The sequence below is a fragment of the Jaculus jaculus genome, chromosome 18, assembly GCF_020740685.1.
Source record: "Jaculus jaculus isolate mJacJac1 chromosome 18, mJacJac1.mat.Y.cur, whole genome shotgun sequence".
Taxonomy (NCBI): Eukaryota; Metazoa; Chordata; class Mammalia; order Rodentia; family Dipodidae; genus Jaculus; species Jaculus jaculus.
This window is the reverse complement of record NC_059119.1, coordinates 37,293,066-37,311,458: the sequence shown is the minus strand read 5'-3', so window position 1 is coordinate 37,311,458 and position 18,393 is coordinate 37,293,066. Positions and strand designations below refer to the sequence as shown.

At 39.5% G+C, this 18,393-nt stretch overlaps 1 protein-coding gene across 5 annotated transcripts in view; it reads left to right on the top strand.

Moving 5' to 3' along the window:
* Positions 1–18,393, top strand: part of Rimklb (ribosomal modification protein rimK like family member B) — an 88,802-nt gene that overhangs the window by 64,859 nt on the left and 5,550 nt on the right. For 2 of the 5 annotated variants that reach the window (XM_045137543.1, XM_045137544.1), the window contains exons 5-6: positions 7,603–7,806; positions 15,722–15,867. In XM_045137543.1, the coding sequence (XP_044993478.1) occupies positions 7,603–7,806; positions 15,722–15,867 (350 nt within the window). Of the gene's footprint in view, positions 1–7,602; positions 7,807–15,721; positions 17,978–18,393 lie in introns of those variants that run through there. The other 3 variants (XM_045137540.1, XM_045137542.1, XM_045137541.1) reach the window with 2 other exon arrangements.

Sequence of the window (18,393 nt, the reverse complement as noted above, 5' to 3'; positions counted from 1 at the left end):
AAGTTTCAAAAAACTTGGAAAGTGCTCCCTTGGTGGGATTGCCAGGGTACAGCTTCATGATTTCTCTCTTAGATTGGCTTCACTCAGCTTCTGTGGCTTTTCTTGGCAGACATTCCACTTTTTAAGCATCTTGAGCTAGGATCCCATTCCATCTTTGAGTTCACAACCACAAAACCCATGCCTGCAGGAATTCTTACCCTGTCACATCTGGTTCACCTCCCAGACTGTCTATAGGCAGCTTTTTTGTAACTGGGGTGCATCAGTTATCTTTTCAATGCACAGTGTTTAAAATAAGCTAAAATTTAAGCCTTGAAGGCTGGAGAAATGGCTCAGTAGTTAAAGGTACTTGTTTACAAAGCTTTCTGGCCCAAGTCAATGAGCCAGTACCCCATGTAAAGCCAGATGCACAAAGTGTCTGTAGTTAGTTTGCAGCTCCCTTTTCTCCTCCTAATAAATAAATATATAATTTTTAAAATTTGCAGCTTTGAATCTGATAATAATGGATGAGTGGTATACTAGGAAGTCTTGCAAAAACTTTGAAACATCTTTCCTGTGGTCTTGATGTAAGTTAGTTGGTTTCTTTCTAATGGCTTCAGGACCTGTATTTTACTTGGTCTCAATTTACATGAAATTCTTTGGTGGGAAAACTTAGATGTGTTTGTTGTTGTTTTAAAAAAAAAAAAAAAAAACCTTTCTATTCATTCACAATTTTCAGTGTAAATGCACCTAGCAATAACCATAGTGCAGACTAAAGGCTGACTGCCTTGAAATTTTCTTCACCATTTTAACTGGTCTGTGACCTTTAATGCAGCTTCGCCTAAAGTCTCAGGAAATGGGCAGAATTCACCAGAATATAACCTGCATGGCCTTTAGTTTAGTTTCCAATAGAGTCTTCATTACCATCTAAAACTTCATGAGCATATCTTTACTCTTGCGTTTCTGTTAGCCTCTGTTTTCTAAGCAGTAACCAAAACATGTAACTATTGAACTCTGCTCCTGACATTGCAAGGTATCTGTAATCCACATCATCACTAATGGTCACAGCAACAAATACCATCTAACTAACAGTTTTCCATGTCACATTTTCTATTGCTTTGGCAAATACCTGGTCCTAGCCTACAAGCTTGGGGTAACAGTCTCCTAGCACACTTCCCTGATCAGTGTAGTATATACCTTTGCCAACAATACCTATCTTTTTTATTTTTTAACCTACGTTTTCAGGAGGTTATTTGGTTGAGTCATTTTCCAGGTGTCCCTCTGTTTGTCATATGCTCCTGATACTTACCAATCTATGATAGAATATCCTTCTCTTTAGCAAACATGGTCTAAAGTATTCATAGTGTGATTGAGACTGCCTTGGTATGTTGTTCAAAGTGCCAAAGCTCATTATTTTTAAGTAAAATGTGTATGTCAGAGGGATCAGCTATGGACCATTTCTTTCTTTCTTTCTTTTTTTTTTTTTAATAATCATGGACCATTTCTTAACATACCCCACACTGCAATTCTATTGCTTCCAGCTGTTGACTATTCTATCCATCTGTGGAGCCCGTTCAAGGCTTTATCACCTCTGTGGTATGTAATACCTTCTCACGTTCAGTCTCTGTAGAGCTGGGCTCCACTTCTCTCCTGCTATTGTGGCATAAGCAGACACTACTGAACCTATTTGATTCCCACATCTGAGATGGCCACTTCTAAAGGAAAACTTTTTAAGAATATTATTTATTTATTTGTTGACCAGCAAAGAGAGAGGGAAAAGAAGAAAAAGAGAGTATGGGCACAGTCAGTCCTCTTGCCACTGCACATGAGCTCCAGATGCATGCTCCACTTTCTGTATCTGGTTTATGTGGTGTGGTGATTTGATACCCCATAAACTTATGTGTTCTAAATCCTAGGTCCCCAACTGGTGGCAATTTGGGAATTAAAGCCTCCTGGAGGCAATGTGTTGTTGGGGGCAGGCTTATGGGTATTGTGGAAGTTTGAATGGATGTTCCCCAATAGATTCAGTAGTTTTATTTAAGCTTATAACTTGGTATCACTGTGGGTGGATCCTAGGATCCAGCCCTAAGGTGTGTTTGGGAGAGGAACTCTAGTCAAAGGCATGGAGAGTGCTTAAGCTCTGCCTGGGGTTTCTGGAGTATGCTTGCTTACAGTGCTGGTGGTGGTATTTCTTTCTACACAGATCTGTGAAACAGGACCATCATCTTTCACCAATAAGAAACTTCCCCTGGGTTTATAAGCCTGTAGTAAATTCTGTTTTTCCTATAAACTGTCTTGTATGAAGGTTCACCCAAGCAACCTGAATCTGTCTATGACAGAATTGATACCACAGAGTGGGTTGTTGCTGCATAGTAAATCTGACCATGTGGATTCTGGTCTTTTGGAAAATTTGTTTTGGAGGAATGTGCATGGACTTGGTACTTGTTATTGAAGATGACTTTCAGAGTGGTAAGCCAAGTTTTGTGGACTATTCTGGTGAGAGTTTAAAAATGCTAAGGGCAGAGAGAATTGTTTTTGAGAGGCTTTGCTTATGAACTTTCAAAGGGGTAGAAAAGACTGCAGAGAACTTTGTTGGAAGTGGGTTACTGGTATAAGGGCTGGCTGTGTTCTGCTGCCCATGCCCAGAGAGCTTGATCATGGTTAAATGTGTAATGGACTGGTATGCTTGGTTAAAGATATGGAACTGAGAAATTTAAGATTTAAACATGGAAAAACCAAGCAAGTTTAAAATTACTAGCACTGAGACTGGATGCCGAAGCTGCTGTTGTTAAGGAGATACTAACATAACCATAATTAATACTGCTTTACACTGAAACAATGGAAAAGATGCCTGAGGAAAGATGATAGTAGAGATGTAAACTTTTTTAATAGGAGTTGATTGAAAGGAAGGAACCTGCTCTTCAAAGTCAGATTTATTTCACCCATGACTTAAGAATATGGCTGTGCCCTACACACCTGGTATTGATTGTGGAAGCATGAAAAAGGTGTGGAGTGGGTCGTAAAATGCACATGGTTACAGGAACTGCTGCTGAGACACAGCATATAGGCAGGGCATTATGACACTGATGAAGAGGCTGGTGAAGCCATTGGAAGATCGACTGTGATTTTCATGGGGACCTGAAGATTTTTTTGAATATGCCAGGACTGTGCAAGGGTTACCATGGACCACTGTTGGCTCGGGATAGAAGTTTTCCCTGGCTACTCAGCAAAGCTGGAATGGCAGAATTGGAAAATCTAGGCACTGTCAGTCACTGGTTATGATGTCAGACAGAACTGCAGATATTTGATGTTTGCTTGATGGTTATTGAGTTTACATTGGTCTAGTTTCTCCTTGTTATGCCTTATAACAATTGGGAATGTTTACTCTGTGCCATTATATGCTAGAAGTATATAACTTGTTTGATTTTACAGTACCACAGTTAAGAGACAGTGTTGAATCTCAGATGAGACATGGGAACTATCTTAAGTTGGTAAATAAAAGACTTTGGGGACCTTTGAAGTTGCACTGAAAACAACATGTAGTATACAAGGTTAGATGGTTATGAATCTATTGGGGGCCAGTAGTGGAATGTGGTAGTTTTAATGGATGTCCCACAATAGATTCAGGAATTTTATTCAAGCTTGTAACTTGGTGTCATAGACCCTATGGTCCAGCTCAAAGGTGTGTTTTGGGGCAGATCTGAATTACAGACAGAGGTGTGCAGAGTGCTTGAGCTGTGCATGGGGTTCTTGGACTGTGCTTGCTTATGGTGTTGCTGGCAGTGTGGGGCCAGCATCTTTTGCCATTATGGAATTTTCCCTGGATTTGTAAGCCTGAAATAAATTCCAATCCTCCTACAAACTGTGTCTAGTCTAGAGGTTCATCCCAGCAACGTAAAGCTGACTGTGACTGGTGTTGGCCACTTGTTGGCCAGTAGATGATGTCCACCCTCTGTGCTCATGCCATCATTTTCCTCTGCTATAATGGAGCTTCCCCTCAAGTTTAAGCCAAAATAAACCCTCCTCCTACAAGCTGGTCTTGGTCAGTTGGTTTCTGCAAGCAGTGTGAGGCTAAGTGCAGCACATGAGTACTGTGGCTTTGCAAGTAAGCACCTTTAACACTTGATCCATCCCTCCAGTCCTAAAAGAAAAAAATTTAAAACAAAATATAAATAAGATTCTTAGAACCTGGCCTGGTGGCACATGCCTTTAAATCCCAATACTTAGGAGGTAGAGGTAGAGGGATGGCTATGAACTTGTGGCCAGTCTGGGACTACAAAGTGAGTTCTAGGTTAGCCTGAGCTAGACTGAGACCCTACCTCAAAATAATAATAATGATTAATAATGATAATAATAATAGTAAACTCAGGCTACCACATCCTGAGTGCCTTATCAGAGACACCTGGATCACAGTTCAGCTGGGACCATTGACTGTATTCTATATGGTTTCTCTATTATTGCAGTTAAGAGTCTCAGGCCACCTATAGTGAATGCTTAGTGAGCCAAAAAAAAAAAAAGTTTGTCTTAGCTTTAGATGTCAAAAAGAAGGAATCCTGACACAAAATGGCCTTGTTATTCATGATCTCACAGTGGCTGATACTACCTACCCAATACCTGCATAGTAGCAGGGGGAAAAAAAAAGATGACATCAAAACAGAAGAGAGACTAGTTGGAAGGAAGGGATTCAATAAAGGGGAAACTAAGGATGGGTGAAAAGGGAGGATGGTTGGGAGAGTGTTATGATCATAGTATATTATCTATATTTATGGAAGTTATCAGTGAAAAGTTAAATATATAACAAGAAATTTATCCTACAAGAATCTATAGCCATAAATATTTATTAACCGTTTTATTTATTTGAGAGAGAAAGGCATAAACAGAGTGGATATGGGCATGCCAGGGCCGCTGACACTGCACATGAATGCCAGCTTTATGTGGGTACTGGGAATTGTACCTGTTGTAGCTAGGTTTGTATTGCTGGTAGAAATCGCCTGACTAAGAGAAGCTTGTGGGGAACAAAAAGGGTTTATTTTGGCTTACAGACTTGAGGGGAAGCTCCACGATGGCAGGGGAAAATGATGGCATGAGCAGCGGGTGAACATCACCTCCTGGCCAACAGGAACTGGAGAGTCTGCTAGAAACTGGCAAGAGGAAACTGGCTATAATACCCATAAGCCTGCCCCCATCAATACACTGACTCCAGGAGGTGTTAATTCCCAAATCTCTATCAGCTGGTAACCTAGCATTAAGAACACCTAAGTTTATGGGGACACATGAATCAAACCACCACATTCCGCCCCTGGCCCCCACAAACTGATAACCAGCCATGATGTAAAATGCAATGCATTCATCCAACTTTAAAAGTCCCCGTAGTTTTTATTAATCCTACTGATGTTCATACATCCTCATAATCCAAGGTCTTTTAACTGAGCCATAATCCAAAAAAAAAAAAAAAAAAAAATTCCCCCCAAAACATAATGACACAGAATAAACATTCACATTGCAAAAGATGGTATTGGGTATAGCAAAGAAATACTTAACCAGTACAAGATTTAAAATAACTAGGGCAAATAGCAAACTCTGTAGCTCCAAGTCCAACAACTCTAGTCAGTGACACATCTCCAAGTCTGGTAATTCTAACCAGCAACAAGTCTCTGGAGTTCCAATTTTGCCCCTCCAGCTAGGCTACTCCCAGTCCTAGAAAACTTTACCCAGGACCAACAGCTCTCCTTAGCAGCCATCTCGTGGTCCTGGCATCTCCTCTGGGTCTCCACTTCAACCCACAGTTCATTCTTATGACTCTATTGGGTCTTCATGCAGGCATCCAGCCAACCTGCTTCACACTGCCCATGGCCATTACCAAAACACAAGACTGTTACAAAGTCAATGACCTCTTTCCTGTATTTCTTAGACTCCATAATACCAGATGGGGTGCAAATTTGTTAATCTTGGGGTGTGGGGGGAATAAAGCAGACTTTGAAGAACAGGAAACTCCTTTAGCATTCAGGCCCCTTCAAAAGACTGAATTCTGCCGGGCGTGGTGGCGCATGCCTTTAATCCCAGCACTTGGGAGGCAGAGGTGGGAGGATCATCGAGAGTTCGAGGCCACCCTGAGACTACATAGTTAATTCCAGGTCAGCCTGGACCAAAGTGAGACCCTACCTCGAAAAAACAAAAAAACAAACAAACAAAAGACTGAATTCTTTCTGTGGTCCCAATGCAGGTCAGTTGGCCCAGTCTCAATGGTTGTAATCTCTCATTCAAATGCAGCTTCATGGGCAGCAGTTTTAGCCCCCCCATTTTTTTCTGTGTCATATCCCTCTGCGCATTCCAGTCCATTTCTATGCACTGCAACTCTGCAGACGTTCTCAGGACATGGCCATAACTGCAAGCCTCTCACATAAACTTCTAGCTCAGTGCAGGCAAAGTTCTTTCTTACCCTCATAAGCCAAACCTCATAGTCCATAGTTCTTACTACATTCAGGTCTTTCAACGGTGACCAGAATGGTCCCTCCAGCTGTACTTACAGCACCACAAAGTGTCTCTTAGGCCAGAGTGTCAAATCCTCCTGCATTCCTCTTGAAAATCAGCTCCAAAAGGCCATAGCCACACAGTCAGGTGTCTAGCAGCAATCCCACTCCTCTGCTACCAATGTTACTGTTGTAGTCAGGTTCACATTGCTGGTAGAAAGCACCCAATCAAGAGCAGCTTGTGGGGGATAAAAGGGTTTTTTGGTTTATAGGCTTGAGGGGAAGCTCCATGATGGCAGGGGGAAATTATGGCATGTTCAGAGGGTGAACATCACCTCCTGGCCTACATCACATGAACAACAGCACCAGAGGAGTGTGCCAAACACTGGGACACTGGCTATAACACGTATAAGCCCACCCCCAACAATACATTGCCTCTTGGAGGTGTTAATTCCCAAATCTCCATCAGCCAGGAACCTAGCATTCAGAACACTTAAGTTTATGTTAGACACCTGAAGCTAACCAACACTGTACCCAAGCCATCAGTACTTACAGGCAAGCACCTTTAAACACCGAGTCATCTCTCTAGCCCTATAAACATATTTTTATTATTAAAAAAAACTTACCTCCTTGGCACAGAAATGAACAAATGGAGCAGAATTTAGAGGTTCACAATTCAGAAATAAATTGAAGTATGTAATGTATTACTGTGTATTAATATAGTATTAATATAATACCATATAACACATATACTGTAACCCAAAGAAAAAGAGTTTTGCTAATGAATGAGGCTAGCACTATTCACTGACCTGGACAAATAACAAATGTAGACCCTGCCTTACAACATGAACTGAAATAAATAGTTTACCATAAATTTTATGGAGATTGAGAGTACAATAAGAGATTATTAACTTTGCCCTCATGATTTTTTTTTTTTTTTTGCATCATCTCCCTAATGGTTCTGAATGTTTTGGTCAAAATAGTTATGGCAAGGAAAATTTGAAAAACATAAATGTGAAATTAGTTCATATAAGAGTATATTGGTACACAACAATGAGTAGGTAATACATATTAAACTGCTCACAGTTTGATGACTTAATATGTATTGTTTTTTTTACTGTTTTTTTTTTTTTTTTTTACTGTTTTTTAATCATAGGCAAAGCTGTTTTCTTGGCACGAGATAAGCACCACTTGGCTGATCTAAGTCATCTTATTCGCCATGAAGCTCCATACCTGTTTCAGAAGTATGTAAAAGAGTCTCATGGAAGGGATGTACGTGTCATTGTTGTGGGAGGCCGTGTAGTTGGCACCATGTTACGTTGTTCTACAGATGGAAGGATGCAAAGCAACTGCTCACTAGGTAAAAAAACAATGCAGGTGTCTTTTCTGGTATGTAAAAAAGTACTATAGGTTTTCCAGGAGTGTTTGAATATAACCATAGATTTTTTTTACTTAATAAGGAGAAAAACATTTTTATACATAAATATGATTTGTACTTTCAATATTGTTTTTCTTTTTTATTGTTTTTAATTTAGAAAGCATTTATTTAAGACAGAGAGAGAGAAAAAGAGAGAGAGAGACAGAGAGAAAGTTAGTATAAGTACACTAAAGCCTCCTGCCTGTGCAAAAAAAAACAACACCTTAGCCTGCACCACTTTGGGCATCTGGCTTTATGTGGGTACTGGGGAATCCAAGTGGTACCATCAGGCATTGCCTTGCAATGCCTTTAACTAACGAGCAGTCATCTCTTCAGCCCTATGTTATTGTTTTTCTACTTACGGAATTAGATCTTATTATGCATTTATTTCCTTTTTGTGTTTGATAACTTAAAAATTATAGCAAGCATACAAAATAATAGGTTTTTATGATATTTTCATGTATGTGTATTACGTACTCATCACCTGCCCTTATACCCTTGACCTTCCTCCTTCCATGCTAATCCCCTTCGTGTGTGTGTGTGTGTGTGTGTATGTATGTTTTCTGTAAATGCTGGATAGGAGGTAAAATAGCCTACATTTGTCTTTTTTCTCTTATTATCCTTTCTTGTTCCTCCCTTTAGACCTTTTCTACCCACTTCCCTAGTCTTTTTACTTTTTTTTTTTAAGTTTCAAGTTTTTATTTTATTAACATATTTATGAGAGAGAGAGAATGGGCACACCAGGGACTCTAGCCACTACAAACAAACTCCACATGTTCCACCTTATGCATCTGGCTTATATAGGTACTGGGGAATCGAACCTGGGTCCTTAGGCTCTATAGGTAAGTGCCTAACCGCTAAGCCATCTCTCCAGCCCCACTTTCTACTTTCATATCATGTGCATATGTATATATTTAATCTTGGTTCTCCAAGTAAGATACAGTTTGATATTTGTCTTTCTGAGTCTGGCTTATTTCATTAACATGGTGATCTGTATTTCCTTCTTTTTATTTATTTATTTATTTATTTATTTATTTGAGAGCGACAGACAGAGAGAGAAAGACAGGTAGAGGGAGAGAGAGAGAATGGGCGCGCCAGGGCTTCCAGCCACTGCAACCAAACTCCAGACGCGTGCGCCCCCTTGTGCATCTGGCTAACGTGGGACCTGGGGAACCGAGCCTCGAACCGGGGTCCTTAGGCTTCACAGGCAAGCGCTTAACCGCTAAGCCATCTCTCCAGCCCTTCTTTTTTTTTTTTTTTGTCTTGTTTTACAAAATCATAATTTCATTCTTCAAGCTGAATAAAACTCCTTTATGTGTATACATCGTTTTCCTTATTTAATGAATTTGCTTTCATCCAGACTGAATTATTCTTTTTTTTCCACAACAATTTTTTATTTAGTCTTCATGGTGGTTATCACAATGAATTATTCTTTTTAATATTTTATTTGATAACTTGAGAGAAAGAAAGACAAAGTGAGTATGTGTGTGCCAGGACCTTCTGTCACTGCAAACAAACCCCAATCTCATGTGCTCCTCTGTGAACCTGGCTTTATATGTGCACTGGGGAATCCCAGGCCATCAAGCTTTGCAAACAAGCACCTTTTTAACTGCTGAGCCATCTCTCAAGCCCCAACGGTCAAGTAACCTAGGCACTTAATAATGTCTCCAAAGCACCTTAGTAGTGGTGTTGACAATCTTAATAATTAATAATTAATATTAATAATTAATAATTAATTAATAATAATTAATATTAATAATTAATAATTGTTCTATTTTGTTAGTATTTGTAATACCTTACTACATCTATTAATTTTACAAAGCTACTTTTAATACTTTGTGTACCCCACAGGAATAAAAAAAAGCAATAGGAAAGGGTAACTCCAACAGCTTCAAAAATACCCTAGGGGGGCTGGAGAGATGGCTTAGCGGTTAAGTGCTTGCCGGTAAAGCCTAAGGACCCTGGTTCGAGGCTTGATTCCCCAGGACCCACGTTAGCCAGATGCACAAGGGGGCACACGCGTCTGGAGTTTGTTGGCAGTGGCTGGAGGCCCTGGCGCGCCCATTCTCTCCTCTCTCTGTCTCTTTCTGTCTCTGTCACTCTCAAATAAATAAATAAGCAAAAAAATTAAAAAAAAATACCCTAGGGGAGATTAAGCTAAGGGTAAGGTAGCATAAAAGTGACCTATTACAGATCGAGGGCAGGACCTGTGAGTATTACAGGGCAATCAGAGCACGGGTAGTATGCAAAGGGTTGGGCACAGGCCGAAGAGCTTATGGGTGTTCCACTTGTTTGTATCATCGGAAAGCTCACCTTGTACCTTTTCCTGACTTAGTTTCTGCTTGCTTGCTTGTCTATTGATTTATTGTGTGTGCTTGGCCAGGACAAACGTGGAGATCAGGGACAGTTTAATTTTCAAGTCAGTCTTTTTTGTCTTCCTGCCTCATGTTTTTGAGGCCCAGGGTCTCCAGTTTTCCATTCAAGAGTTTCAAGGAAATTGTCCTGTAACTACCTTCCTTCTTGCTATAAGCACACCAGGATTACAGAAGCCCATAGGTTTGTTTTGAGATTATTGAGGCTTTCGAAAAGGTATAAAAATAACATAAAGGGATATCTGTGCCCTCACTAGCTAACTTATGAACTAAGTTACTGAGAGCCATCTGCTTACCTCATATGATCATTTTCTTTTCCATTCTAAGTTTATAACTTAGTATTTAACTTCCCAAATTTTTTCCAAAAATTATTTAATTTTTAGTTCTGTTGGATACACACACACACACACACACGTGTGTGTGTGTGTGTGTGTGTGTGTATTTGAAGTAGAGTCTCACTGTAGCCCAGGCTGACCTGGAATTTACTATGGTAGTCTCAGGGTGGCCTCAGACTCATGGAATTAAAGGCATGAACCACCTTGCCTGGCTCTCCAAAAATGATTTTGTGTTATAAAAAGTTATATAAATTATTTATCACTTTGCTTACTGCCTCTCCCCACTTAGCTGTCATTGGTCAGATTTATTCATATAAATGTGTAGCAGTAAGTAGTGGTTTCATTTTCACTATTGTTATATGTAATATATCACAAGCTAATTGTTTCCACTGGTTTTCCCTCCTATGGTACAAACTATGAAAGTAATGAAATAAAATAATTATACTGTAAGGAGATTGTCATCATCACATCTAATGTAGAGTGTTTTTATACTAGGAGTGTTTCTTTGTTATCATGTATTACAGTTTTGACTTGGACAGAGTGCATTTTCAGTATGTGTGAGGCCCTAGGTTAAATCTCCAGCACCAAAACCAAAAGCACAAACAAAAGCTCTTCAGATTCTTGAATTTTATGACCTCTCTGGAAGCAAGGCTGCATAGCTGGCCACCCCAGCTTTTTGAACCATGAATCTTACTCTTCTTGGCTGCTCTTTGCTTGGCAAAAGCCTTACCTACTCCAACACTTAACTAAAAATTTGATACACAGTGGCTAGTATGAGTTAGAATCCACAAATCCACATGTAGGAGACTATATGGTACAAACAAGGAAAGATGGAAGGGAGCAGTATGGGGGAAACATGAAAATGAAATGTAGCAAGGGGAATCACAACTTCACCACAGCAGGAAATGCTTTTGGTAATGTGACCAGTGAAGAGTTCAGGCAGTTGAATGACTTTTAAAACCAGAAGTACAAGAAGGGAAAAGTGTTTCAGTAGCCTCTGCTTCTGTGGGTCCCCAAATCTGTGGGATAAGAAAAGAAAAGGATTTATGGCTCCTGTGAAGAGCTAGGGCCAGTATGGTTCTTGTTGGGCTTTTAGTGTGATAGTGTTTCATAAGACTGCCATACTGGTCTCAGAACTAGCAGGACCTTGTGAACTGTTTTTTTGCTTTAAGGCCACCAGGGTTTTAATTATACTGTAATTTTTTTTTTTTAGTTTTTTTTTGTTGTTTATTTTTATTTATTTGAGAGAGAGAGAGAGAGAATGGGTGCATCAGGGCTTCCAGCCACTGCAAACGAACTCCAGCTGCGTGCGCCCCCTTGTGCATATGGCTAACGTGGGTCCTGGGGAATCAAGCCTCGAACCAGGGTCCTTAGGCTTCACAGGTGAGCGCTTAACTGCTAAGTCATCTCTCCAGCCCAATACTGTAATTTATTAAGGACAATGGAGGCCTGGAATGAAAGGACTCCTATCCATATGAAGCAAAGGATGCAACCTATAAATACAGACCCAAATTTTCTGTGGCCAGTGACATGAGATTTATGGACAACCCTTAGGGAAAAGGCTACGGTTATCATGGAGCCCATAATTACTGTTACTGATGCAAGCTATGCATTCTTCTGTTCTAGAAGTCAAGCAATTATGATATGGCAGTAAGGACCAAGACCATAGTATTCTGCTAGTTGGCTGTGGTTTTGAAGGAACAAAATCAAACAATAAACATTGGTTTGTCAAGAACAGCTAGGGTCCTGAATGGGGTTCAGATGGCCACATCATAATGGCCAAGAACAAGAGCAGTGGTCACTATGGAATTGCCTCTGCAGCCAGCTGCTATCCCACTATCAGCTGACAGACAGTGTAATAAAGGGCTTGAAAACAACATGTACAGAGGAATTTTATGTTAAAACTGACCAGCCTCTTATTGAATAAGAAAAATCCCTTGAGTCATTGAAGATCCAAGGTGTGATTTGAATTCTATTTTTTTTTTTTTTTTTTTGGTTTTCGAGGTAGAGTCTCACTCTAGCCCAGGCTGACCTGGAATTCACTATGGAGTCTCAGGGTGGCCTTGAACTCATGGCGATCCTCCTACCTCTGCCTCCCGAGGGCTGGGATTAAAGACGTGCGCCACCACGCCCGGCCGAATTCTATATTTTTATAAGGGTAAAATATTGCCAGTATTTTAACTTCTGTTGTAAACAGCTTTATAATATTGAAAATTCATTGTTCAATTCTAAGATTTGAATTTCCATTATATAAAAGGATGTACAAAGCTTTCTTTACCTTTTAAAAATGAATTTTAGTGAAGTATATTTTTAAAAATTTAACATTCTAAGCTGGGCATGTTGGTGCACACCTTTGATCCCAGCACTTGGAAGGCAGAGGAAGGAGGATTGCCATGAATTCCCGGCCACTCTGAGACTACAGAGTGAGTTCCAGGACAGCTTCGGCTAGATAGAGCAAGACCCTACCTTGAAAAATAAATAAAATAACATTCAAGCATTGTCTAATAATTTTCAAAGCAACTTTACTACCTCAGAATTCTTCTTGGAATATTTCATGTACTACAACAGGTCAGCACAGATAGCACAAGATTTCATCACAGAGTTCAGAATGATGCTCAAGTTAAGGATTATTTATTTTGTGTTCTTCCTCCTTGACATTTGTAAGATTGATGAACTTAAAATATTTTGTCCAGCTAGTGTGAAATTTTATTAATTTATATTCTGTTGAAGTTATATATCTTAATTTTTTTCCCTGTAGTACACTCGCATGCATGTGTGTGTGCATGCGCGCGCGCACACACACACACACACACACACACACACACACATGTACATCACCACACCTGGCTAAAGTATTATATTTAAGATTTATTCTACTAGAAGCCATTAGAATTTTAACTCAAGTGCCCTTTTTCCCTGTTTATTCAATCCCCAGTATAGGGGAACCAGAGATTAAGCCTAGGACCTGTATAGACTAGGGAATTTACCATCTGCTATAACCCAGCCCTTTCAAGTGCCACTTTGGCATCAATCTATCAAAGATCATTGGTGTTTTTCACTTTTAATTCCTTGATTCCATGGATTGTGTTGATATGCCTTATAATTTTTTATTTATTTGTGTTTGAGTGTGCAAACACATGAACATGTATACATGTGCACCAGAGTCCCTTACATATGAACATACCAAACACATGTACCACTTTGTGTCGGGCTTGTGCTGGAGAACCTAGGGCTGGCAGGCTTTGGAAACAATTGCCTATAACTGTTGAGCCACCTCCCCAGCCCCTTGATATGCTTTATATTTAAGAAAATTTATAATAATGCTGGACGAACAGAAAATTTATTTGACCTACCTAGCCTTGCATTTCTAGAAACAATTTTTTGGGTTGAAAATAACTTATTTTTTAACTTATTGAATTCAGTTCTGACATATTTTATTAAAAATACTTATATCTGGGCTGAAGAGATGACTTAGCAGTTAAGGTGCTTGCCTGTGAAGCCCAAGAACTCAAGTTCAAGTCTCCAGGTCACACATACACACAAGGGGCGCATGCATCTGGAGTTCATTCACGGCATCTGAAGGCCCTGGCACACCCATTCTCTCTCCCTCTTCTTCTCTTTTAAAATAATAATAATTTTCAAAAATTTAAAAATATTTATATCTGTTTTCACAAGAAAGATTGCATCATTATTATAGTTAACTTCTTGTTGCTGGGACAAAACACCTGACCAAAAGCATCTGATGGGAAGAAAGTTGTTTATTTTGGCTTAGAGTCATGAGGGGACATTCCATGATGGCAGGGGACAATGCGACATGACAGAGGCCACAGCAGATAGAACCAGCAGCAAGAAGAATGAGCCAACTCCAGTAGGGGGAGCTGGCTATAACACCCCTAAGCTCACCCCAACAGCACACTTAGTCCAGTAAGGCTCCACCTCCTAAACGCCATCAGCTGGGAACCAGCATCTATAACCCCAGCCCACCTACAACAATGGAATGTGGAGACAGGAAAATTCCCAGAACTCATGATTCAGCTAGTCTGGCCTTCCCAGCAGCAAGCGAGCAAGCGAGGAAGGGGAAGAAAAAGAAAAGAAGAGGAAGAGGAGGGAAGGGAGAAGCAGGAGGGAGAGGAGGGAAGAAGGGGAGAGGAGAGGAAGGAAGGGGGAGGGGAAGGGAGAGGAGACCCTATCTCTCAGAAGATGTGGTGAAAGGAGAGGCTCAGTCCCCTGAGTCTGTCTTCTGACCTCCACACATGTACCATGGCAGCCATGTACCAACACAGATACACAACATACATATAAATAGATATATTTAAAACATCAAAAGTTGATAGCACTTTTGTCTCATATAAAACCAGTTGCTCTAATAGTATTGATGCAAAAATTCTCTCTATGTTCAGGTTTCAGAGATTCAACTGAGGATTGAAAACATTAAACAAACTTTTGGAGTTGGAGATACAGCTCAGTGATAGAGTATTTACCTAACATGACTATAGCAGTAGGTCCAATCCCCAGTCCTTTGTGACTGTGTAGTTAGAACCAATTGCATCTGTACTGAACATGGACAGACTTTTATCATTGTTCCTAAGCAATACAGTGTAACTGACTGTTCATATTGTGTCAGGAATTATAAATATTCTAGAGAAGATTTGAAGTAGGTAAATACCATGTTTTTAATGTCTGTGGCAGGGAAGGGAGGTTCTAGAAACCCTTCCTGGTGTATACTAAGGGGCAAGTGCATATGTTCTATAGTATCATAGGAAGGATAGGCTTTGGGGAAAGTTTAATGTTTCTCTAAGACAAGTAATACTGAAAAGATACTAAATCATCAATACTTGGAGAGACTGGGTAGGGGCAGGGGTCCCTAATGAAGAAAATACAGACTTTAAAATCCCAATTTTAAGCTGTTCATGGTGGCCCACACCTGCAGTACCAGTACTCAGGAGGGTGAGGCAAAAGGTTCTATGCTTAAGGCCAGCCTGGGTTACATAGTGAGACCTGTTCTCAAAAACCAAACAGACAGAAAACTATAAACCAGTTTTATGGCAGAATCATTTCTTTGCTTTCATTACTTATTTAATATAAGCCAATATTGATTATATTCCAAAGTTTTATAATTTTGGTAACTCCCTGCTTCTTTCTGTTCTCCAGGTGGTGTAGGGATGATGTGCTCGCTGAGTGAACAAGGGAAGCAGCTAGCTATCCAGGTGTCTAATATCCTGGGGATGGATGTGTGTGGCATTGACCTGCTGATGAAAGATGACGGCTCCTTCTGTGTCTGCGAGGCCAATGCAAATGTAGGTTTCATTGCCTTTGATAAGGCTTGTAATCTAGATGTAGCTGGTGTCATAGCTGACTATGCCGCCTCCCTCCTGCCCTCTGGCCGGCTCACCCGGCGTATGTCCCTGCTGTCTGTGGTGTCCACGGCCAGTGAGACTAGTGAGCCGGAGCTGGGTCCCCCTGCCAGCACTGCTGTCGACAACATGAGCGCAAGTTCCAGCTCTGTTGACAGCGACCCTGAAAGCACCGAGCGAGAGCTGCTCGCCAAGCTCCCAGGGGGCCTGTTCAACATGAACCAGCTACTAGCCAATGAAATCAAACTCCTGGTGGAGTGACTCCACTGGTGAATAGCTAACCAAGAAACAACAAACCTTGTAAAATTTGCTCCCCCCCTTCTTCTTCTCCTTCTACTTCTTCGTCTTTCTTTTTAACCAACTTGCAATGCTGTTCAGAGTCCACTCAGGAGGCTGGAAGAAAGTTGGTAAGGCAGGTTAGAAGGGGAACAGATAGGACCTCTGCTAGTGACATGGTGCTGACTTTCATTTACAGATTCATGGAGAGGCAGAAAAGGTTAAAAATAGAAAAGTGACAGGCACTCATGGTTAGTATTTTAAGTTAATAAAAAGCTATATGGTCTTGGGCTATGAGAAACATGAAAATTTTGTTCATGGTCCTTTGCTTTTGTTATTATTCAAAATTGTTTTGGTTCAAATTTCTGGTAGTATGACTTCACAAAATATTGCAAGATTTATAAAAAGAAAAACATCTGTCTAAATTACAAAGCAATTTAATATATAAAATCTGAAAATTCTGCCAATTCTGTTATCTAGTAGCTTTAGCTCATAGATGTTTATGAAATCTTAAGGGGCTCTTATTGGGATTTCTCATTTTAATGTTTGTCTTTCTTTTTTCCCCGCAATTTGGGTGGGAGGGTAAAGTGACTATTACCCAATAAAGATTTTTTTAATAACAAAATTGGCATGTTTGCATGATGAAAGGAAAATGAACAGTATTGCAATGTCTGGTATATAAAGTAACATTTACTCAATGTAGATAAAGTTACACTAGTTTAGAATTTGTGCATTGACTTGTATTTGTTAGTGTTTTAGTCTTTTTTGAAAGCTATATAATCTGTTAATGTTGCATTTTTTACTTCATGCTAGTCTAACATTCCCTGCTCTATGACTGCATCGTTAACAATGGCCAAAGTTCAGAAAATGCTACTTGTTTTTTGTTAACAAGATGCTGACTTGAAACACTTTTAAAGATCTTTTAGTTTTCCTTTTTTCTTTTAATGAGTTGTATTTTTAACAAATAAGGACAGGGAACTTTTTTGGGAGGCAAATCAAGGTCCTGATTTAAACGCAGCATTACGTATTTAAATTTTTCACATTTTACAAGGTAGTATATGTGTATGTGCGTGCACGCATGCATGTGTATGTGTTTTACTCTTTGTTTACACAAACCAAACAAAAAAGATAGATTCTAGAGAATGGAGCATGATGGAAACTCAGTTTTTACTTTATAAAGGAGTTGTTTAATGACATGGACTCCATTAATGTAGAGATACTCATCTAAAGACATTAGGTAGGAAAATAGATGTCTCTTAGGTCTTATATGTATGTATGTTGTTTGTTTTTCTCTGTTTTTAGACTTGTTCAGTGTATGATTTGTTCAAGGGTACATGCTTGTCTTCATTGCTATGGCTATGCATTTTCTCATTTACATGTAGGCTTTGATGGGGTGGTCTGGATGTTTTTGTTTGGGGATTTATTTAACCTTATTGATTTTCATATAGCCCTCTTAAGCCTTCAGTACTGACCACTCTATATTCCTTTACCTTTTGAGCTTATAAAAGCCCCCAAACTGCATATAATATGATCCTTTAAAACATGGATAAGACTATCCCAATGATGGGTTTGGAAGGTATGTTAAGAAATGAAGTTGCTACAGAGCTCAACATAATTTTTTAAACAGCAAATTCCATCTCCTTACAAATTCTCTGAAGCGTTTACCCAAGTACTTTCTTGCCTCTCCAGTGCTATTTCCTTTCATATGGACCTAACATAATTTCTTGGACACTACTTAGAGACTTTGAGGCAATAATAAAAGATCAGTATTAACCAATTCTAACAAAAGTTTGATCATGCTTAATTGTACAGTTTTTCCCCCATTTTAAAAAGGAATGTAATAAAACTTGTTTTTTTTTTTTTTTCCTATAGAATTAAATAATATTGAAATTGAGTGGAAGGTTGATTGTGGACAAATAGAATAGTACCTCTAATGTGTGAACTGTCTCATTTCTCCTCGGAAAAAAGCACATAAGAGGAGGTTTTAATTTATCTTTAGATATTCTAATCACATCTAAAAGAAGTTAATTTGCACAGTGTTATTGGGGACTCACATAAGTACCTCTGACTCATTAGCACAAAATAATATTTGGTACTTTTATTAAATGATATTTTGGAGGGTGAATTCTATTTGGTATAGCAAAATAAATGAACTGCATAATGAAATTATAAGTTTGTGTGGAGACCATCTAG